Below are 23,810 nucleotides of genomic sequence, written 5' to 3'. Positions count from 1 at the left end.
TGTACCCTGAAAGTTGGCAAGAGCTAATCTCAAATTCTTCAATAAAGAGGATAGCCTAGATTAAAAGGAAGTGATAAGGAAGGGTTAATAGAGAGGGGCATTTAATTTCTCAAAAGCCAAGAACCTTTTCCATTTGCAGATATTCTTTTTAATTGAAGAGTTTCAAGAATTGAAGAACAACACTTTCTGTACTTCAGTGTTTAGTATCCAAATGTAGTAAGGTTCTACAATCCATATTGCTAGGTGAACAGATTCCAGGTCTGAATGGATAATGACTCCACTCCTGAGATAGAAGACCAGGAACTACTGGCAAGAGAGTACCAACACTAATGAATCCAGAGGCCAGATACCTGATCATTATATGTTCCTGATTACATGAGGAAGAAGAGACAGCAGATGAAAAGTATAGAAAAATATCTTGATTCCAGAATTCTAAGATTTTCTTCAATATGTGTCAAATTCTGACCTGGAATTAGAGTGGCCTTTCCTAATTTAGCAACAACCCCATGGTTCAAAAGAGGGTACAGATAAACTGAAAAGATCTATGACCCCTTTGAATTGATTGAACTCTAACCATCTAGTCCTCCAGCTAGTATAATAATGTAATTATTAGGGTAATTACTGCAGTGGTTCATGTCCGCACTGCCCTTCTGTGGGTGGTGTGTGTCCTCACAAGAGGAGCTTCCTTTGGCTTAAGAAGGGCAGTGTGGGGGTCCTTATGTCAACCTAACACTGTAGTATAGACCAGGCCTCAGCAAAAGCTTCTGTATTGGTTCACATACTCCTTTTGTTTTAGGTGGAAGCTTATCCTTATAGTCATCTTATTTGAAAGGTGCGGTCACACCTATCAATCTCAATGAGGTTTTAACTAAACCCATAGTAAGGTTTCACAAAGAAAAAATGAATTCCTTACATACTAATGTTGGCATCTGAGTAATAGGCTATTGGTCTCAGTACAGGGGTAACTGGGTGAAATTCTTTGGTTTGTGTTATACAGGAAGTCAGATTAGATGATCTAATGGTCACTTCTGGCCTTAAAAAATATCTATAGAACTATGAAAAATATGCCAATAGAAAAACAGAAAGAAAGTGTAAACATTAAGAAACCTTAAAAGAAGATAATCCTTAAACTATGTGAAGAGGTGGATGGGTGAGGGAGAATACTGTTGGAAAGCAAAATACAGGTAAGCAATTTTCTCTTCTTTTAAGATAATTTCTGCTAACATATTCATTTCTGGAGAGCAAAACACTTGAGGGATGTCCCAAAAGCATAAATAGAAAAAGTGACACAAAGTATCAGTATCAAGGCCAAAGCCAACACAACAAAAATCATTATTTTTTAAATATGAGTAGGAAAACAGGAAACAATAGTAGCCAACCAGCTGCTTAAGTCTGCAAGAGGTGAGCGTATCAAAAATCATCATGTAAAAATTGGTCAACTTCAAGTAACAGATATCTTAAAAGAAACAAGATTCTCTTTGGGAGAGGGAAAGTTTGGCTTCCCCTTCCCTTTTATGGTGCACAAAAAGGCTGAAACAGGACTTCCTTCTGGAAGCCAAATCCCATCAATATTGCTTTGTAAACATGCGGAGTAAGGACCATATCGCTGCTTTACAAATGTCTGCAATGGAGACATTTCTGAAACAGGCAGTGGTGGCAGCCTAGCCACTGAGTAAGCAAGCCTCGACATGGACTTCATCTTTGGCCAACTCATACCATGGTAAAATGCAATCAGACATCCATTTAGACATGGTCCTCTTGGTAACACCATTGCTCTGTGATTTAGCATCAAAAGAAAGAAAATGTTGGTAGATTTTTCTAACAGTTTTGGTCCACTCCAAGGAGAACCTTAAGGGCCCTTTTACTTTGAGCATATGGAAAAGGGCCTCAGTGAGATGGGCAAGCAAGTATGAAAAGTATGTTGGCAGGATATAGGTTCATTAACATGGAACTCTGGCATCACTTTGGAGAGGAATCTCAAATAACGCCCCTTATCATTGTAGTATCTGGTAAAGGATGGGCCAGTGGGTAGAGTCCAAGTTCACTCATTCTACGTTTCATTCACTGCCACAAAGGAAATGACCTTCCATGTAAGAAACAAGTTCACAGGGACTGAGTGGTTCAATCCAAGTTGTCAGGATCATCTTACTATTCTAGAACATAGATCTTTTAAACAGAGATTTCAAAAGTGTGAAGCCTCATCTGAGCCCAATGACAAAGAGCTATGGAGACACTAATATACTTTTGACTAGTTTGATAGCCCAAAATATCTGGGGTAAGTATGTCTTTAACACAGATGAAGAAAGCCTTAAAGCAGCATCTGTGCAGGAAAAGGAAAGTGGTCCTCCCAGGCTTGTTGGAACCATACCACAAACGTTTTAAACTTGGAATTATATATCCTTCTGGTAGATGGCTTCAGAATGCCATGAAGACAAAAGTTACCTGCTTGGAGACATTATGCCTATGGATCTCTGCTCTCTGACAGGAAGCACAGAATGGGCCCTGCCTTCTGATGGAATGCAATGTGATGCCCTGATTCTGAATGATGATCAGAGGTCAGATTCTCAGTCTGAGAAGATCAGCTTGTGTCACCTACAATGGAGTTGAGAATCTTACCTGTTCTGGGCCAGTACGAGGCTATTAAGATCACCTTTGCAATCCAAGTGATGTATGGAAAAGCATATTGGAGACTCCCTCCTCAGTGGCTGAAGAAGGTGCTAATGTGATCTTTTCCAAGCGCTGTGGGCAAAAAACCAGAGGCTTCTTTTTTAGGTGAGTGGTAAAGAGATTGTCCCCAACTGGAGGAAAATATTAACTGCCACTCCCTGATTCACATACAGAGTATGTCCTATCACAGCAGCATGGCTATTTGGTGTGCAGATCTGTAGCACACATTTATCGTCATCTGACACACCACTGGAAATCAGATTACTTTTAATATCCGACTGTTCTCTCAGACAAGCAACCAAGCCCCAGGGACCCAGTGATCAAAAGTTGAAAAGGTATTACCTGTGATTCATAGAATCAATTGAAGGAATTAAGAGAAACAAAACCAGCACCAATTTTAGACTGTTTGATGGCATCAGGCCTGGTGAAAAATCCACACCCCTGAGCAACATAGTTAAGCTGACCCAACCTTGGGTGTAGACAGAGCTACACTGATGGAAAAATTCTTCCGTCAACCTAGCTACTGCCTCTGAAGGAGATGGATTACCTATGCCAATGGGAGAACTCCCATCAATGTAGGTAGTGTCTACAATGATGTGCTACAGCGGTGCAGCTGGAGCCACTGTAGAGTTTTAAGTGTAGACATATCCTCACAGACTCCGTGTGAGATTCAAGGCAGGCTGAGAAAAGAGGGAGGAGAGAACATCCAAATATGGATTATGCAATGGCACAGACCAGATATAGTCAAACAATCAATCCCTAACTATCAGCAATAAGATTTTAAACATTTGATTAATTAAAATGAACACTATGTAAAAAAAGATGGCTTCTGAGCCTAAAGCCTATAGCAGTAAAAAAAGAACGGAGCCACAGGTTCTTATATATTCTTATATCAATAGTCCTTGTGAGGGTGAGCACAGTAATAACTCCTTTCTAGATAGTTCCAAGATTGCAGATTGAGAATTGTGCAGACCTCCCGAATGCTCACCTAGAGAGACAATTCTCAAAAGGAAATCCAACAAAAAATTAATTTTAAAGGTTTAAAAAATAAATCCATTCACTTTCTTTTCTAAGCTTAACATTACATACTTGTTTTTCTTCCTCAAATGCTGTTTCTAGCTGTGTTGTAACTGATGAAAAACATAACAGGAATGTAGTCATATCCTCAAGACTTTCCTTTTAAAGAGAAAATAAAAAAATTTGATACAATCCATCAATATTCTGCTGAAACACTGTATAAACTGATATTTTGTTTTAAGAAACCCTTAAAGTATGAGAAAATATTGAGATTACATGAACCAATTAAATTCTAGTTTAATCATGGAGGTGTTTGTAAAGTCATTTAATTTTCATTTTACGTTGCAATTAGATTATTAAAATGGAAATATTTTAACTCTCATTTATTTTTCTCCATTACAGTATTTCATTTCACTGCACTAGTTGAATAAAAGTAAACAGAGTAGTCAATTTCACATTCTGCTTACTGACAGTTTCACTTCCTGATTCTCATGTACTCCCATAATGTTGCGTTTGAATTTTCAAAACTGTTGGAAACACTTTAAATTAAAAAACACTGTTCAAATTGGAATTTAAAAAAAAAATTAGAAAAGGTAGAATCTGATTATGGTTTTATTTTTTAAGCAAAATTGTTTTTTGGGTTATAACCTGTTTGATAGTAATATCCATTTAAGATTAAAAAAATTCAGATTTAAGCAGATATTCCTCTACTATTACACCTATATATTGCAACCGATTCAAAGAACTGTATAATCTTTTGCATGACAATAGATCAGCCAGAATAGTAGTGGTTTAAGAAAGGGATTCTGGACATTCAAATACCTGTGCAGTGCAATTTATTCAAAAAGAAAGAAAATTGCAAAAATAGTGTCCTAATTTTTTAAGACTGAAACATAAGGAAAACATTTGCTTCAGCTATAATCTCTAAAGCAATACAAGAGGTTTACCTTAGCCATTGCATAGTTAAAGCCTTGTCTACACATAAAAGTTGTACTATTTTAACTATACTGATATAGTTAAAGCAATATCACCCTGATAATGTGGACACAGTTATATCAGTATAAATGGGCTTATAGTGATATAGTTATTCTATATGGGAAGGGGAAATAAGCTTTTGATGATGCAGAGAAACTGCCCACCAGCACAGAAGGGTTTAAAGAGAGCCTTTGGGCCCAGCTATCCGCACAATGTTATACCTGCAGCCAACACCAAGCCAGGATAGTAGAGAAAAGGAGTTCGAGTGCAAGTAATGTTGCATCTCCTTTATCCCAGTGTGGTTGAGGGAAGAAAACTGGAAGGTGGATACATTGATTTATGTGGAAGTCCAAAGATACCTTTGGCAGGAATTTGAGATGCATTTGCAGCATGACGTCATTCTTAAAGAAGACTGTGAAGGGTACGGTATGCCATCAGAGCCCCTATCTCACCCACTTTTCGAGCTGAAGTAATGGCTACTAGAAATACAGTTTTGATAGACAGGTGTAGAAGAAAGCAGGTGGCCAGAGGTTCAAAGGGAGGCCTCATAAAACAACTGAGTACCAAGTTGAGATCCCAAGCCAATGAAGAGCATCTGATTTGTGGATAGATGTTGTCCAGTCCTTGAGAAATCCTTTGTTGTAGGATGAGCGAAAACGGGAAAAACCACTACCACATGATGGAAGGCCATTACAGCTGCCAAATGCACCTTAACGGTGCAGATTCTGTAGGGCAATGTGCTATACTGGTCACAAACATCCTCACCCCAGCCCAAAGAAGCAATTACAGGGAAAGTTCTGCTTTGCCCCTGTATCCTTGGGTTAGAGAATGCTCAATAGGTCTATGGGAATGGCACATTTTGACAGGGTGGACTTATCCCGCACTGAAGGAGTTAAGCTGACACTATTGGCAGCAGAAGTCCTGCCCCCCAGACCCTGCTGGGCATGCTCCAACTGCTGCCCTAGCATAAAAAGAAGCATCCCAGCTCATTCTAGGCTGACCACCGAGGAGGGAGGAGGCGTGAAGGAAGCTCCAAGCTAGGAGCCGCTTCAGCCCCTGACAGTGGGAGCCAAGAACCCAGGAGTCCTCGCCGGAGACCATCCACCCTTTGTTGGCTGCCCGGAGCCAGATACCCAAGAAGACACCTTCGCCAGGGTGCTCCACGACCCAGGGAAGTCAGGGGTGGTAGCTGAGCAGGAAAGGGAACCCAGAGGCCCGAGGGACGACTCCATGGACGACCGGGTAGGAAGTAGCCCAGGAAGCTGGCATGGTGTAACCGAGGGTGGAGAAAGACACCAGTCAACGTGTTTCAGGAGGATCCCCGCTGACCTGGTGTCAGGCTACCCCGACACCAATAGGGCCCCGGGCTGGGGCTCAGAGGAGCAGGGAGGGCCTGAGCCCCCATACAGCAGGCACCACTCCCCCAAAGGGGGTGCACCACTACCCCAACGGACTGCCAGAGCACACTGCCCTGACCTGAGAGCAACTATTGACTCTAGCCGCTAGGCTGTATCACCCTGACCCAAGGGCGACTATTGACTTGGGCCACTAGCCCATACCGTCCTGACCCGAGAGTGACTATTGACTCTGGCCGCTAGACCATACGACCCTGATCTGAGGGCAGTTATTAGCTCTGACCACTAGGCCGTGTTACTCGGTGCAGGAGCCAGCCGACAGACCTTGGATCTGCAGGACGCAGGGCCGAGGAGACACAGTTTTGTCAACTGCACTCACGGTGGGTGCCCCATTCCCCCCATTATTCCCTTGAACTTCCCCACCAGGGGTGACGGGGAGTGTTTACCCCGTGACATACATGTACAGCCTGGTCACATGTAGCAGCTGCGAGTATATGATGGATGCTTAGCTGCTTTATGGGAATAGTGTGTGCACTGTCCATTCTGCACTAGGAGCTGAGGATGGCTGCAGCACACAATGAGAACAGAATCTTTAGATACTTTGGCTGCTAAACTCTAAGTCTAATGTGCATCTGTGAACTGAGATTCACAGTCAAATTTGGGCAGATTTTTACAGGAACAGCAAAAGGTACATCCATGATACAAAAGTTACCCCCTGCCAAATTTCAAATCCCTGTTTCAAAGAAGCACTAGAGCTTCTTAAAGAAAAAGTTTCCAAAATGTTAGTCCTGAAACAGTGTATTTTTTCCTAATCTCATTCTGAGAAGGGACCAATCTTGCAAAATACTGGTTTTAATGGGAGTTGAGGATGCTCAGCACTTCTCAGGATTGGGCCCTGAGCCCTTAAATACTGATACTGAAACCTCTGAGACATGGAACTTATTGTTCTAACTTCTTGGTATTTACATGCCTATCATCAAGTGCCTATTTATGTTTGCAAATTAACAGTACTAAATTATTTTTATTGATAAGAATATGACAATTTTGTGAGTTGAAGTTAGTGTTGGTACTAACATTTTAAGTGAAACTACTAAAGCTAGAAGAAAACCCATTTTTAAAATCTCTTATATGAAACTATTATTGAACATACAATTGAGCTTTCCTTTTCCTCTTCCTCCTCCTCTTCCTCCTCCTCTTCCACTTTTTTAGCATACACATATTCCATTGTGTGCACAAGCTGCAAAAAATGTTTTCATATAATTTTATGTTAATTAATAAGCATATTTTCTTTGCTTCTCTGAATATCTCAAAGTAAAAAGAGATTCTAATAAAAAATGCAAATATTTTAATTTACACTAAAAAGTCACAATTAAATGAAGACAAATTTCTACCTCATTTAGATGATCAGTGATATCCTTTAGCATCTGCAGTTCATCTATCACATCACGTTTATTTTCAGATGGAATTCGTATGGAATACTTCACCATAGATTCTCCTGGAGATGGAGGTACTAAGACCAGTGGCTCACTTTCATTTGCCAAGAACCTTATTTTACGTTTTATCTTTGAATTACTAGGAGATGAGCCTTGTAACACAGATGAATTCTTTTTAAAAATAGATGTTCCTGCATTTGTTTCTCTGCTAGTGCTGGGCTTCATCTGCTTTGTGGCTTTCATATTGGTGTTTGCATTATCTTTCCAAGCATAGATAACAAAAGATTTATTATGTCATCCTATGAGCCAAAGAATATGATAATTAGGGAGGGAAATGTATATAATTGCTGATTAAAATGTAACTTGTTTATATTTATTTATAAAAACATAAGTGTATTACCTAGGCATCTGAGGAAATTTATATTAAAACACAATTAAACAAAATTAATTATTGGGCAGCAGACTAGTGTCTATAACAAAATTACCCATGTTTACAACTACATTGTGCAGTAACACTCATCATAATAAAAACACACCAGGATAAGATCTCCAACCTATTACCTGAACAATTCTAAACACTTTACAGTGAAGCTATTAAAGAGAAGATTACTCACCCTTTAATGTGGTACTATTATCACACATACAATTGAGCGTTCCTCTTCCTCTTCCTGCAGTAACTGAGATTCTTTGAGATGGTTGTCCCTGCAGGTGCTTCACTGTAGGTGAATCTGGGTACCTGCACCTGCAATCGGAGAATTTCAGTAGCAGTGCCTGGTTGGGTTGCACATACGCTGTTCCCTGTTCTGCGTCACTTCTGGCATTTATATAGCACTGTGTGACCAAACCTCCTCAGTTCCTTCTCTCCCATAGAGTCCCTAGCAGGAAATTCCACAGAAGAAAGGAGGAGGGTGGGTAGTGGAGCAAAGATGGTCTCAAAGAACCTCAGTTACTGCACAGTGTGAGTAACCTTCCTTTCTTCTTCAAGGAATGTCCCTGTGGATGCGTCACTTTAGTTGACTGTAGAACAACATCCCTCATTGGAAGGAAGGGGCTTTGAAGATGTGTTTGTGACCAATGATAAGACAGTAAGTCCAAGCAGAGCATCTGATGTTGAGTCCTCTCGACTACATAGTGCTCTGTGAACATGTGGGCAGATGCCCAGGTTGCTGTTTTGCGGATGTCCACAATGAGTACATTGTTGAGGAAGGCTATTGACATAGAAAGCGATCTGGTGGACTGTGTGTGGATCCCCAGTTGGGGCTGTAGTTCTTGTTGGTTGTAAAACTCAATGCACCCAGAGATCCATTTCGAGAGCCTTTGCTTGGATATGTCAGCTCTTTTAGATTTTTCTGTGATAAAAAGAAATAACTTTGGAGACTTTCTAAAGGGTTTAGTCCTGTCAGTGTAAACTGCCAGTGCCCTTCTGATGTCCACAATGTGAAACATCACTTATTGTTTGTTCCCATGAGATTTTGGGAAGAACAACGGGAGATGGATGGGCTGGTTCAAGTGGAATGAGGAAGATATTTTAGGTAAAAATTTTGGATATGGGTTTAGAGTAACCTTGGTTTTTGAAAAATACTGTGCATGGGGGATGTGCCTCAAGTTCTACGTGTCATGAGGATGTGATAGCAACAAGAAAGGCCAGCTTTATTGAGAGGTGGAGAAGTGAACATGTCACCAAGGTTTCAAACGGGCCCAGTAAGGCATCACAGCACTAGATTAAGGTCCCATAGCAGAGTAGGGACTCATATCTTGGGGTAAAGATTACAAATACCTTTGAGAAATCATTTAGTGGTAGGGTGGGTGATGACTAAGAACTTGTCAACTTTGTGATGGAAAGCCGTGATTCCTCCGAGATGCACTCTGATAGAGCTCATTGATAGACCTGATTTCTTAAGTTCTAGTATATAATCTAATATAATTAGTGAAGGAGAGGTAGTCACCACTGTTTGTCTATTCTGGCACCGTATGTGGAATCTCTTCCATTTGTGCAAGTAAGTATATTATGTTGTAGACCTTCTGCTGTTTAATAGTATGGTCCTTACCTCCTTCCAAAAGGTCATTTCTTTGCCTTGGAACAATGGAATAACCATGCCTTCAGGTGGAGTATTTCCAGGTTCAGGTGGTGTACCTGGCCTGCACCCTGAGACAGATGTGGAAGAAGAGGAAGAATGTGTGGTGGGCATACCGCCATCTTCAGCAGATAAAGGAATCATGTTTGTCTGGACCACGTGGGAGCTATCAAGATGACTTTGGATTTGTTGGTCCTTCTGGAGTGACCCCACCCCCTTCTCAGTTTTTATAAAACATACAAGCAATATTGTCCATCAACACTATTATGGTCTTGTTCCTGATAATGGGCAGAAAGTGTGACATGCATTGCAGACTGCTCGTATTTCCAGTAGGTTTATGTGCAGTTTTGATTCCAAGAGGGGCTGCCTGCCCTGGAGTGTGTGGTTGTGCAAGTGTGCCATCCAAACCTAGCAGAGACGCGTCCGTAGTATCACTGGGGAGGGGTCTGCAAGAAGGGAACTCTTGCACAAATATGTGGTCGAGTCCACCAGTGTAGAGAGTATTTTACTTTGGCTGGCATCATAAGGCACTTGTTTATACTGCGTCTATGTGGAATATATATGGTCCTGAGCCAGCCTTGAAGGCAGCACATATGTAGCCTATCATGCTTCACAACAAATGTCGTTGCTGACATATGGCCTAATAGTTGGAGGCAGGTCCTGGACAATGCCTGTGGGTTGGTTTGTGTTGTAGTGATCAGATTGACTATAGTGACAAATCTGTGTGATAGGCTGTGGTCTCCAGTGAATCGAGGTAAGCTCTGACGAATTCTAGTCTGTTCAGGTGTGAGCATTGATTTTTGCTTGTTTATTTGTAGATCTAGTTGTGTAAAGAAAACTATTGTCTTTTGGGTAGCTTCTAAGATCTCTTTTCAGGTGGAGGCTTTGAGAAAGCAGTCGTCCAGATAGGGGAATATTATGACCCTTAGTTTGCAGAAATGAGCCACAACCACCACAAGAACTTTGGTGAATATCCAGGGAGCTGTAGACAGGCTGAGTATTTTGTATTGGTAATGATTTTCTCCCATAACAAATCTGAGAAACCTCCTGTGTAAAAGGTGTATCATAATGTGAAAATATGCATGCTGGAGGTTGAGGTCCGAGAACCAGTCACCTTGTTCTAGTGCATTGCAAGCATGACCATCCTGAACCGTTGGGTCTTCACGAATTAGTTGAGTTTCCTTAGATTGATAATGGGCCTCCATCCTCCTGTTTTTTTCTGGAAATAATTAATAATTAATTAAGAAATAATGGGAATAGAAGCCCTTCCTTCTGTGTTGTGTTGGTACTGGCTCTATGGCACCCACGTGCAGGAGATGATTTGCTTCCTGTCATAGTAGTGCTGATGAGAAGAGTCCCTGAAGAGAGACAGGGAAGAAGAGGGGTGCAGGGGATGGAGGTAAATTGGATTGAATAGCCAGTCTTGATGATTTCTAATACCCATTTGTCTGACGCAGTGGTCTGCCATGCTTGGTGGAATGGGGTCAGATGGTCTCCAAAAGGTTGGATAGTTGTAGATGGTTCCAGCACCTGAAAATGGGGGCAGTATCTCAGATCCTCAACCAATCCCTCAAAACTGCTGTTTAGAAGGGGGTTGCTGTGATGTCGATGGCTGAGATGATAGTGGTCTCCATCTTGTGAGCCTCTGTCTATGTTTTCATGGGTTATGTTGCCTCTGTGGTTGTGCATATGGTGCAGATCTTGTTTTTTTCGCTGAGTAGTATTTCCCTTGCTTCTTTCTTTAGGTAGGCATATAGTTGCCTAAGGACAGAAGAGTTGGAGCAACTCATCTATCTTAGCTGCGAACAGCTTCGGTCCCTCGAATGGGAGATCCTTTATGGTGGATTGTATCTCTTTAGGGAGCCTGGAGAGGTGGAGCAAGGAAACTTGCTGCATGACTATGGCCTTGGCGATGGATCAGGCCACCGCGTCTGCCGAATCCAGTGAAGCCTGTAAGGCTGTTCAAGGTAGAAGGCCCTCCGAGATGAATGCTTTAAATTGCTCTTTTTTTGTCCTCTGGGAGATAATCAATAAATTCAGACATCTTCGAATAACTGAAGTGGTTATATTTAGCCATCAGTGCCTCATAATTGGCAATCCTGAATTGTAGGATTGCTGTTGAGTGGGCCTTACACCCAAAGAGGTCTAATTGTTTCCAGTCCCTATCAAATGGAGTGGATCTGGAGTGATGTCATCTGCTCCGTTCATTCACAACCTCTACCACCACAGAGTTTGGTGTGGGGTATGAAAACAAAAATTCTATTCCCTTTGAGGGAACGTAGTATTTTTTGTCCACTCTTTTACAAGTGGGCAAAATAGTTGTTGGGGTCTGTCAGATGGTCTTGGCCAGGTCCATGAGTGCCTCATTTATAGGGAAAGCAATCTTGAATGAAGTTGACGTTTGTAGAATGTCCAACAACTTGTGTTGAGACTCTGCAACTTCTTCCATTGGTATTTCTAGTGAGTCCAAAATCCCCTTAAACAGCTCTTGGAACTCTTTAAAATCATCACACATCATGGGTGGTGGGGGCATGACAGCTTTGTCCGGAGAGGAGGAGGAAAAATTGGTCGCTGGGGTGACCTTCTGATCAGAAGTCTCTTCCAGTCCTTCTGGGGGGCTCAGAGGGTCAAGGTACTGAGGGCAATGGGAAATGTCTTGACCTCTCCCTGTGGGTACTGGGGGGCATGGATCCCAGTAGGGCCACTATGGCAGGAATGGCATTGCTGGTGCTATCCAAGGATGTCTATACTATCAATGGGTTTCGGGCCTGGGGTAGTATCCAGGTTCTGGGGGACCCAGTCTGGTGGCTATCTGGATGGGCAAGGAGTGATGTAAAGAGTAGATCTCCCCTTCCTCATCATCATCCTCATCGCAGGAGAAAGGAGTTGACCTGGAAAGTGGTATAAGTTGGTATGGTACAGAGCATGCTGGAGAAACATTGGTACCAAGGAGGGGAGATTCCGGTACTGAAGAGACTAGGAGGTCTTTGTGCTGGAGAAATTGTTATGTTACCAAGAGTATCAGTACCAAGGAAGGCGATGAAATTACCGCAGTTGTCAGTATTGAGGATTGTGGGCTATACTCGATACAGGCAGAAGGTGGGATGCCACAGATCGCAACACTGCTGAGCTGCTTGGTGCCACATGTTTTGAGTGGCTCCAGAGATGCTAAGGAAGAGATGGTAAGTTTCCCTTTGCTACTCCTCTCCGAGCCTGCCTGCTTAGGCTCTTTGACTGACATGGTACCCACAGTACTGGAGGGCCCCTCCACCTCAGAGGTAGTCGGACTCGATGCAATCGGTACCGATAGCATTTGACGGGTCGGGGTTCATCTCTTTTTAGCTGATTCCTGGGAAGGAGAGGTCATAGCCCATTTTTTCACCTCTTTTTTGGAGGAGTGCTTTTTTGTTTGAGAGGGTGGTGGGAAATGTCTGTCAGGCACCATTCCTGAAGACTGATGCATAGGAGGGGTCCGTGATCCCGGACCGGATGCTGGGTGCAAATACTTCTCCATCAAGAGAAGTTTTAACTGAAAATCCCTCACTTCAATCCTGGCACAGGTTTTAAGATTATGGCAATGGGAGCACTTTTGCGGGATGTTGTCTCGCCGAGACAGCAAACACAATGCAAGTGTCCATCAGAGACCAGGACTGTCTCCCGGCAATTGAGGCAGCATTTAAAATCTGGGGATCCAGGCATACCCCTTAGAATAGAGTTTCTTCCATGAAGGAGGGTATCTACACTCTGCTAAAGGGTATAATAAGAAATTATTCTTAATCTACTAAGAAAAATAATTTTTTTAAGAAAAAATAAACGGGAAGATAAAAGGTGGCTAAACTAGTAACTAACTAACTGGATTCTAAACTACTAAATCTAATCTAATTCTTAGGATAAAGGCAAACTCAGAGGAACTGCCAATTGCTCCATTTCAAACCAAGGGCAGTAGAGAAGGAATTGAGGAGGGTTTGGTCGCACAGTGCTATGTAACCGCCAGAGGCGGCGTGAGACAGACAGTGCATGTGCAACACAACCAGGTACTGCTACTGAAATTCTCCAACTGCAGATGCACGGATGCAGATTCACCTAAAGTGAAGCACCAACAGGGACACTCATCAAAGAAGAATTGCTTTGAGAGGTGTATAGGATAAAAACTCAGACAAAACACCCATCACAGCTAATTTTTAAGCAAAAGCCTGTGTGGCCTGGATCTTGATCCTGCAATTATTTTCACAAGTGGAACCCTGCACCTGTGCTGAGTCCCAATGATGTCCACCAACCCAATGATTTTTTTCTGTTTGTTTTTTAATACAAGCCACTTAGTCTTTTACTTTTGCATATATCCAAAAAAAAAAAAAAAGATTTTTTTTCTTTAATTTGTCTTATTTCAGTGTGATCTTTCACTGGTATTCTATTACTGTTAACCTACAAACATCTTCACAAGCACCATGAAAGTTACCTGTGAAGCTCAATCAAAAAATGAAACAAAAGGAAGCCATTTCTGTTGATTTTGCGGTAGAAAAACAAGATAAAAATTTGCCAAAAGGAGAAGAGAAAAATAGTAAGGAAAGAAATTTAACTGTCTTCTTTTTAAGATTGTATTACTAACCATGGAGAAAAAATGGTTATTTATCTTTCCCTAACTGTTGTTCTTCAAAATGTATTGCTCTGGTCTGTTCCAGTAGGTGCGTTCGTGCTGCATGCACCGTTGCCAGAGGTTTTTCTCTCAGTGATATCCACCAGCATGGCTCTAGCACCCTCTGCAGTTGCATGGTTATGTGCCAGTATACGGGGCGCTGCTGGCCCCACATACTCAGTTCCTTCTTGCCAGCCAATTCCAACAGAGAGGTAGGAGGGTGGGTCACGGAAGAGACATGAGCAACACATCTAGAAGAACAACAGTTACGGAAAGATTAATAACCTCTTTTCTTCTTCGAGTGCTTGCTCATGTCTATTCCATGTTAGGTGACTCACAAGCAGTACCTCAGGAGGTGGGTTTGGAGTTCATTGACAAGTGGACTACAGCACTGCTCTCCCGAACCTGACATCATCACAAGCCTGTTGGGTGATGGCATAGGAGGAAGAGATGGTATACATTGGTGACCAAGTTGTGGCCCTGCAGATCTCTTGGATTGAAACCTGCACAAGAAACGCTACTGAAGAAGCCTGAGCTCTTGTAGAGTGAACGGTCAGGATGGCCAGCGGAGGGACATTCACCTGCTCACAGCATGCTCGAATACAGGATATGATCCAGGATGAGATTCTCTGGGCTGAAACCGGAAGGCCTTTCATTTTTTCTGCTACTGCCATAAAAAAGTTGCATGGATCTACTAAAGGGTTTAGTCAGCTCAATGTAGAAGGCGAGGGCACGCCTAACATCCAATGAGTGAAACCACCACTCTTCCAAATTCCTGTGAGGCTTCAGGAAGAAGACTGGCAGGAAAATAGTCTAGTTGCTATGGAACTGCAAAACCAACTTTAGCAGGAAGGCCAGGTGGGGGCACATTTGGACTTGGTCCTTGAAGAACACCATGTATAGAGGCTCTAACATAAGGGCCTTGATTTCAGAGACCCTTCTGGCTGAGGTGATCGCTACCAGGAAGGCAACCTTCCAGGAGAGAAGCAGCAGAAGCAGTGTTGCTAGTGGCTCAAAGGGAGGGCCCATGAGTCTCAAAAGGGCCAGATTTAAGTCCCACGGAGGGATAAGCTCACAAACCTGAGCGTAAAGTCTCTCCAATCCCTTAAGAAAGTGCATTGTCATCTCATGAGAGAACACTGATCTACCGCCTACTGGCAGGTGGAATGCTGAAATTGCTGCTAGATTCAACTTGATGGAAATGAGAGCCAGACCTTGTTGCTTTAGATGGAGCAAGTAGTCCAGGATCGACTGAAGGGAAGACCGAATTGGAAAGACATCTCATTGAGAGGACTGCTTATCATGAACCACTTCCATTTGGTGAGGAAGGTAGCCCTACCAGACGGCTTCCTACTGCTTAAGAAGACATCTTGAACTTGTTCCAAACAAGCCTGCTCCTCCGGCTTTAGCCATGCAACTTCCATTCACCTAGGTGAAGGGAGCCAAGGCTTGGGTGGAGTAACTAACTGACTGTGGTCTTGTGAGATCAGGTCCAGAAGGAGCGGGAATGCTACTGACAGTTCTAGCAGCATGCCAAACCAGTGCTGGTGTGTCACATGGAACTACAAGAATAACTCACCTTGTTCCACTTGTTCTTCAGGAGGACCTTGTGAACCAGAAGAACTGGAGGGAACATGTAGAATAGGAGCTTTGTCCATGGAAGCAGGAAAGTGTCAGAAAGGGAGCCCAGTGAGCGCCCATAAAATGAGCAAAACTGGTGGCTTTTTCTGTTCTGCTTAATCGCAAACAGGTCTATCTGGGGAGATCCCCACTTTTCGAAGATGAACCTGGTGAACTCTGGGTAAAGGGACCACTCATGGTGAAAGGAGAAGAATCTGCTGATGTGATCTGCCAGGGCATTCCAGGCTCCTGGAAATTGTGAAGCCTTGACCTATATGGAGAGTTTCACATAGCAGTCCCATAGACAGATGACTTCCTGCAACAGGGCAGAGCATCAGGCTCCTCCTACTTGTTGATGTAAAACATGGCCACAGTGTTGTTCATCAGTATCTGCACTGAGATCTGTGGGAAGAATACTTGGGAAGCTAAGTGGACCATCCTGAGCTCTCTGACGTTTATATGCAGGGTTAGCTCTTTCTGGGTCTAAAGGTCCTTAGTCCTGAAGGAACAGAGGTGAGCTCTGCAACATAGGTCCGAAGCACCAGAGACTAAAGACACCAGTCGTTGAGGGGGTAACAAAAGGGATACCCACCATCACAAATTGGGGTTACTTCCAGAGTAGGGAAGCAAGGACAGGAGCTGGAACAGTAGGTACCAAGTCCAAACTGTGTCTGTTCAGGGCGCATACTGAAGCTAACTACATCTGCAGGTTTCTGAATCTCAGCTTTGTATGCCGGATCACGAAAGTGCATGTGGCCATGTGACGCAGGAGCTTGAGACTATTGCAATTGGTGTTTCATGACTCTGGATATCAGGTCCAACAGTCTAGAATCGGATCTCTGGAAGGAAGGCTCTGGCTTGGGTCAAGTCAAGCATTACCCCCAATGAATTTGCAGATCTTGGAAGGTGCCTTGGACCATACTGATGCTGATCTTCACTTGAGCCTCTGAACGACCCTTGATTAGCCAGCCGTTGAGGTACAGGTAGACTTGAATGCCTTGCCGTCTGAGGAAGGCAGCTACCATTGCCATGTACTTCGTGAAGACCCAGGGGACTGCTGACAGGCTGAATGGAAGAGCAGTGAATTGGTAATGAGTTTGATTTACAATAAATCTGAGGAATCTTCTGTGGTCATGGAAGATGGAAATGTGAAAGTAAGAGTCCCTCAAATCGAAGGTGACGTACCAGTCTCCTAGATCCAGGGAGGGAATGATGGAGGCCAGGGAGACCATGTGGAACCTCAGCTTCTTGAGATACTTGTTCAGGTGACACAGGTCCAGGATGGGGCAAAGGCCCCTTTTGGCCCTGGGATTAGGAAATATCAAGAGTAAAACTCCTTCCCTCTCAAGTTGATGTATTTCCTGCACAGTCCCCATCTGTAGGAGGGACTGCATCTCTTGGGATAGAAGTTCCTCGTGAGAAGGGTCCCTGAAGAGGGACAGGGAAGGGGGAGGGTGGAAGGGTGGACGAAAACTGAAGAATGTAACTGTCCACCACTGTATATAGCACCCAGCAATCCGAAGTGATGCGGGACGACACCAGGCTGAAGGGGAGGTAGTATCCAAACTGGCCTTCAAAAGGCCTGCATGGACCCAATTAAGTATCTATGAGAACCTGACAGTGAGGGTGAGGCGGATGACAATGGCTGATGGCGTTTGTAACCTTTGCCCTTTTTCTTATAGGATACTGTCTCAGAGGTGGAGCCAAGAAGCGGAACACTTTGCTGAGGCCTGAAATGCTTCCTCAAAGTTGATGGAACATAGAGGTCCAGGGACCTGACGGTGGCCCTTGAGTCCTTCAGGCTGTGCAGTTTCATGTCCATCTGTTCCGAGAACAACGAGGAACTTTCAAAAGGAAGGTACTGGATCCACTGTTGGACCTCATGACTTAGCCCTGAGGACTGAAGCCAAGAACATCGCTCATGGTCACTGCCCAGGCCATCAGCCTGGCCGCTGCATTGGCTATGTCTAGTGCCACCTAGGTTGAGGCCCGGGCAACATTCTTACCCTTCTTTAGAATTGCTGCCTTGCATCTTGAGGCATAACATCTTTAAACTTGGATAAGAGTAGTAAAGACCTTGATAGCATTCATCACCATCCAAAACATGGAGTAGCCATATACATATAGAACGGACTGAAAAACATCAAAGTAATTGACAAGTCTTCTGTAAACGGAAGAGAGCTGGTAATAATCAGAATGGGGAACATAACTTTGGTGAACGCATATAAACCACCAACACCATGTGGCTAGACTCCCCACTATCATCATTTTCTCATCCCGTATTGTACATAGGTGACTACAAGAGCCATCACAAATACTGAGGAAGTGCCAAAAGAATGGCACAAAATCATGGTGATAGCGCTTCTCAAGCCCAGTAAACTTTCTGAAGACCCCGCCAATTATCAACCGATCTCCTTACTCTCCACCTCATTCAAACTGATGGAAAGAATACTGCTTTCCAGAATGGCTAGTACTATTGAGCAAGCTCTACCTAAAGAGCAGGCAGGGTTTCATCCAAACAGGAGCTGCTGTGACTAGATAACTGCCTTGTGTGGATACATCGAGGCGGGTTTTCAGCAGCGGCTAAAGACAGGAGCTGCATTTCTTGACCTCTCTTCCGCGTATGACACGATTTAGAGGAAGAGCCTCCTACTAAAGCTCTATCAGGTAATCCCATGCCAACGAACTATTTGCCTACTGGCTGCAATGACAGGCGATTGCTGTTTCCGGGTCTACCTCAATGGTCAAGTCAGCAGGCCTAGAACACTGAACTCCAGCTTCCCAAAGGTCTCTGTCCTGGCCCCTACACTCTATAACATCTATACAGGAGACATGCCAAACACAACATCTAGGAAATTTATATATGCAGACGACATTGCTCTGGCAGTACAACACACAAATCTTCAGACCATCAGCCAGATTCTCACCAATGACCTCTCATAATAGCAGACTACTTCCAAAGAGTGGAACCTTCAGCCAAATCCAAAAAAAATAATGGTCTCTGCCTTCCACTTAAACAACAAGGCCACCAAAACTGAGCTCAAAGTGACATTCTGCAGTGAGCTAGTTAAACATGAAGCCACCCCAAGATATCTAGGAGTGACTTTAGATTGCACCCTGACCTTCCGACGACACCTCGAGAACACCCAAGACAAGATTAAAACTAGAGTGAGCCTCATAAGATGGCTGGCGGGAACATCCTGAGTTTCTGGTCCCAGGACACTGCGCATAGCGGCATTAGCCTTAGTCTACTCTGCAGCAGAATACTGTGCACCAGAGCCCAGCATTCTCACACTAAAGGTCCTGGATCCACAACTAAATGGGGAATAAGGATAATCTCAGTAACATTAATGTCAGCTCCAACAGACTAGCAACCTGTTCTGTCCCATATTCACCCTCCAGAAATATGGAGGGACTCCCAAACCTCCAATTTCCTCTCCAACATAAACTAAAATACCAGAATTCCCCTGCACGATGACCTGAAGAATCCTCCTAGAACAAGATTGAAATATAGGAACGCCCTTTTGACTTGCAGTGGTACTTTGATGGATTTCAATGGTGATAATCAGTGGCGTGCAACCTGGGATATCTCATCAGTCCTAAATAAGCACCTTATTAGGGACCCTATTGAAGAACTGCCAGGCTTTGACCTGCAGTGGAAAGAATGGTCCATACTTACCTGCATAAGAACATTGCATGGAAGATGTGCCCAGAAACTCTTCCAATGGAAAATGAGAAGCAGCCCAAACTGTATTTGTGGACCAGTGCCAAAAACCCTGGAACACATATACACCTCCTGCCCGAAGCATTTGTTTAAGGATAGCCTCACTGACATTCACAGACTTACCCCTAATGCAGTGAACTGTATTTCAAACCTGGACATTGACCTATAAACTGATCATTGCAAATCAAACCAATGCCATACGAAGAAGAAGATCACCATGTATTTTTTTACAGGTTTCCATGCCCCATAGCACCTTGTATCCTGCCCTCCACATCCCATTTCCAGTCTTGTACATGTTTGGCAACATCAACCATTTTGAAAAATTTTATAAAATTTTTTGTATTGGGTAATGTGTGGAATGCTTGTGCTTGGACACATGAGGCTGTGAGAGAGAGAGGGAAAGAAATGAAAGGGAAAGAAAAGAAAAAAGTCACTGTTGACCATTTTGTTGGGTGTTTTTTGCACTGGGTCCTTGCGTTTGGGCATGTGGGGCTGAGAGACAGAGAGAAAAATTAAAAAAGAAAAAAATAGCTTAGTTTGAAAAAGAGAAAAAGAAAAGAAAGAGGAAAAATAAAGATTAATTTGAAATAATGTTGTAATTAAAGATGGCACTGCTAGGTTAAGACAGTCTTTAAAGCAAAGAGAAAAAGAAATTAAAGAAAAAAACTGTCTCTCAACCTAGCAGTCTTCTTTAATTACAACATTATTTCAAAATAACCCTTATTTTTTCCTCTTTTCTTTAATTTTTTATTTCATTTTTTCAATTTTCCTCTTTTCTTTGTCTATGCTCTGCTTTAAAATCTTGCTCTAGAAATCTTTAATTACAACATTAACCCTTATTTTTCCTTTTTGCTTTAATTTTTCCACTTTTCTTTTTCTCTCTTTCAAACTAACCTATTTTTTTCTTTTTTAATTTTTCTTTTTCTCTCTCTCAGCTTCACATGCCCACACACAAGGACCCAGCACCAAAAAAATATTCAAAATTGCCGATTGTGGTTTTAATTTTTTCTTTCATTTCTTTCTCTCTCACACACAAACAGCCTCACGTGTCCAAGCACAAGCATACTACATAGGACCCAACACAAAAAAATTATTTTTTAATTTTTAAAATGGCCAACAGCACCAAACATGTACAAGACCGGAAACGGGATGTGGCGGATAGGATATAAACCCTATGGGGCACGGAAACCTGTCAAAAATACATGGTTTGACACGCTGTACCCCATGTTCACCCTTAGGGTGTGATTTGTGTATCATCCAAGTTCACCCTTATAGTGTAACTTTGTATTGTCTAATGCAAAGTATGTCATGTAAGGTGTTTTTGGAATGCTCATGATATACTGAACATTATTGTTGTGATAATAGGCTTCTTGCAATGTCACATGCATGGTTATGAAGCTCTGCTATGTAATATTCCCAAATGTGTGTCTCACATGGCTTGAATAAATCCAGGCAAATACAAAACAGAGTGAGAGTTCACGTCTCGCTGAGACATGCATACAGGAACAATGAGCTGGCCTGAGCATCTGATAAGGTGATGTTCATTTGACTCAATTGGAGGAAATCATGCTGGATATTGCCAATCACCTGACCCAAGGGGGTGACAAAGAAACAGGGGTTAAAGGCAGAGATATTTTGGTCTTTTGAGCTCTCCCTTGTAATCCATTTACAAAGCAACATCATGCAACTGAAAGACTGCCCATGGGGGGGCTGCTGGGGGGGGCGGGTAACCTGGTTGGAGGCCGATCAACCAGCTTGTGGAAAAAAAACATTGAAGACTACAAGGCTATAAGTGCTAAGTTTAGAATGCAATTTATCTTTTTATTTCTTCCTAATCAAACCTGACATTTTTCTGACTTATAATCACTTAAAATCTTTCTGTACTTAATAAGCTTAATTGTTTGTTTTATCTAAAGCAGTGCATATGGTTTGGGTATGTGTAGAGACTTCATTTAGAGTGACAGAGCTGGTGTATATCAATTTCTTTGATAAATTGACTAACCCATGAGCTTGCAAAGTCCAGTGGGCAGCACTGAACTCTGTAAAATGTTAGTTCCTAGGGTTGCATCAGGGACTGGGGATATTGGCTGGGGGTCACACCACTCACAATCCAATGTGTGACTGGCCAGAAGCACTCATTCACTAGGTCAGGTATCCCTTGCTTGCAGGTGGCTGAGCGTGGATTGACCCAGGAGTGGGGGGATATCATAGTGCAGCAAGTGCAAGACAGCCCAAGGAAGGGGGGGATTGGGGTGACAGCAATATACCAGTCCTGATTGCGGAGGGGAACATCACACATGCTGATGAAAGCTATCAAGGTCTTTACTACTGACAACAAAACCCACAGATTGTAGTCCCATCTCACCAATAGAACTTGCTGGTTTTACATATGCAGCTGTAGACCACCTAACAAATAAACTTTCCTTCCAAACAGGTCAAGTTTCTTTGCATCCTTGTGTTTGAATGTAGCACCTGTCTGGCTCTCTTGCTGGCCCCTATACAATGAAGGACTGGGGGAAGGACGGTATGATACTTGTACCTACTGGCCTGCATATAGTATTTCTTTTCCACCCTCTTAAAGGTGGGAGGCAGAGAAGAAGGGGTTTGCACAGGACCTGGACCTTACCCTTTACTGGCTCATTAATGGGTAGAGTCACCTTAGAAGGAGCTGCTGCAGCCAGAATGTCAATAAGGCTGAGGATGACTCCTTGAGCTCCTCAGTCTCTAGCCCCAGGTCAGCTGTTATCTGCTTCAGAAGCTCCTGATGGGCCCTGAAGTCACCCTGGGGAGGTGAGCTACTCAGTCCCAAGACGGCCTCATCTGATGAGGAGGAAGAAGAGACTTGTACTTCAGAGGGAGCTTCTTCCTCTTCCTCAGCCTCAATAACGTCCAGGGAGCCACATCCTGCATATTGGTACTGGGGTCAGTACCGGAGTCAGCAGTCTACACTAGTTATCATAGGTGCAGCTTCACCACTCAATGGGATTTTTTTAACAAAAAACCTTAGTGTAGACAAGTGAGAGTAACAGAGGAGCCAATGTCAAATAAATGAGATACAAAATTAAACAAAATTGAGTTTAAAATGCTATTCAGCTTGCTTTAGCGCCAGTGGAAAGGTCTACCAATGAACAAAAAAAGGTTATTCTATTCACCCTTACTGTAATCCCCACAGTAAACTGCACACATGCAAGGAGCTAGCTGTGAGAGCTGCAATGCTTCTGATGTTAGGTTAGCTCCAATTCTCCTTCCATTTCACCGGTCAAAATAACTACAGAAGCACAGGAGACTATGTCTACACTAACAGAACTGTACCAGCATAGCTATGATACTGTATCTATGCCAGCATAACCCCATAGTGTAGACACATTCTACACTGACAAAAGGGTTTATCTGTCGGTGTAGGAACAGCACCCCCTTGAGTGACAGTAGCTAGGTCAAGAAATATTTTTCCATCAACCTAGCTGCATCTAGGCTGGTGGTTTAGTTCGGTATAGCTACTTCACTCAGGATGAAAAGTTCCAGAGGGGTAGCCGTGTTAGTCTGTATACAGCAAAAACAACGAGACTCCTGTAGCACCTTAAAGACTAACAAATTTCTGCGGGCATAAGCATTCGTGGGCTGCAACCCACTTCGTCAGTGGGCCTAGGCTTTAAGTCTTCGTTTGTAAACCACCAAGCTTATACTTTTGTTTGTCCTCCCTAATCAATGTTACTTGTTTTACATTTAACTGTGTAATTGGGTACTGAGAGGAATTTGCACCTTATGATAGATGCAGGTGGGGAAATGGACCTGAGGGTTAAAAGGTCCTTTGTATATTGTCAGTTAAGATTTAGACTTACAACAGGTAAACTCCAGCTGGCAAGTGTGTCCAGTAAGTGTTGCTGAGCACTTTTAGAGTCATAATTAGACTCATAATCACATCTAATAGATTTAACTGTAGTTTTCCCCCAACAAGGGGACTAGAGTTGGGACCACAGATCCTCTTGTGAACAAGCTATCCCCCTCTACACCAATATCCCAGTCATGATATTTGTCCTAGATTTTATTGACCTACATTCCAGATATTTATCTGCTCAGGAAAGATGCTTAACACCTCACCATCATGGAGAGTTTTGTTCAACGTATTCACTAATGCTCTGGATGATGGGGTGGATTGCACCCTTAGCAAGTTCGCGGATAACACAAAGCTGGGGGGAGTGGTAGATACAATAGAGGATAGAGATAAGATACAGAGTGTCCTAAACAAATTGGAGGATTGGGCCAAAAGAAATCTGATGAGGTTCAACAAGAACAAATGCAGAGTCGTGCACT

General features: G+C 43.0%; 1 protein-coding gene across 1 annotated transcript in view; it reads right to left on the bottom strand.

Moving 5' to 3' along the window:
* The window catches only part of CCDC7 (coiled-coil domain containing 7), a 29,650-nt gene extending 11,843 nt beyond the window's left edge, over window positions 1–17,807 (bottom strand). Inside the window, exons 1-8 of the mRNA XM_067542549.1 lie at window positions 17,782–17,807; window positions 16,961–17,203; window positions 16,698–16,840; window positions 15,735–15,952; window positions 14,997–15,127; window positions 7,406–7,559; window positions 7,165–7,251; window positions 3,757–3,843 (exon numbers count right to left, since the gene is read on the bottom strand). Coding sequence (XP_067398650.1) covers window positions 3,757–3,843; window positions 7,165–7,251; window positions 7,406–7,559; window positions 14,997–15,127; window positions 15,735–15,952; window positions 16,698–16,840; window positions 16,961–17,203; window positions 17,782–17,807 — 1,089 coding nt within the window. The remainder of the gene's footprint in view (window positions 1–3,756; window positions 3,844–7,164; window positions 7,252–7,405; window positions 7,560–14,996; window positions 15,128–15,734; window positions 15,953–16,697; window positions 16,841–16,960; window positions 17,204–17,781) is intronic.
* Between the last annotated feature and the right edge of the window lie 6,003 nt (window positions 17,808–23,810).

This window comes from Emydura macquarii, unplaced genomic scaffold, assembly GCF_026122565.2.
Source record: "Emydura macquarii macquarii isolate MOO-44397 ecotype Brisbane River unplaced genomic scaffold, CSIRO-AGI_Emac_v2 contig_719, whole genome shotgun sequence".
NCBI classification, from domain to species: Eukaryota; Metazoa; Chordata; order Testudines; family Chelidae; genus Emydura; species Emydura macquarii.
Note: the sequence above shows the minus strand (reverse complement) of the source record. Positions and strands in the feature narration are given on the sequence as shown.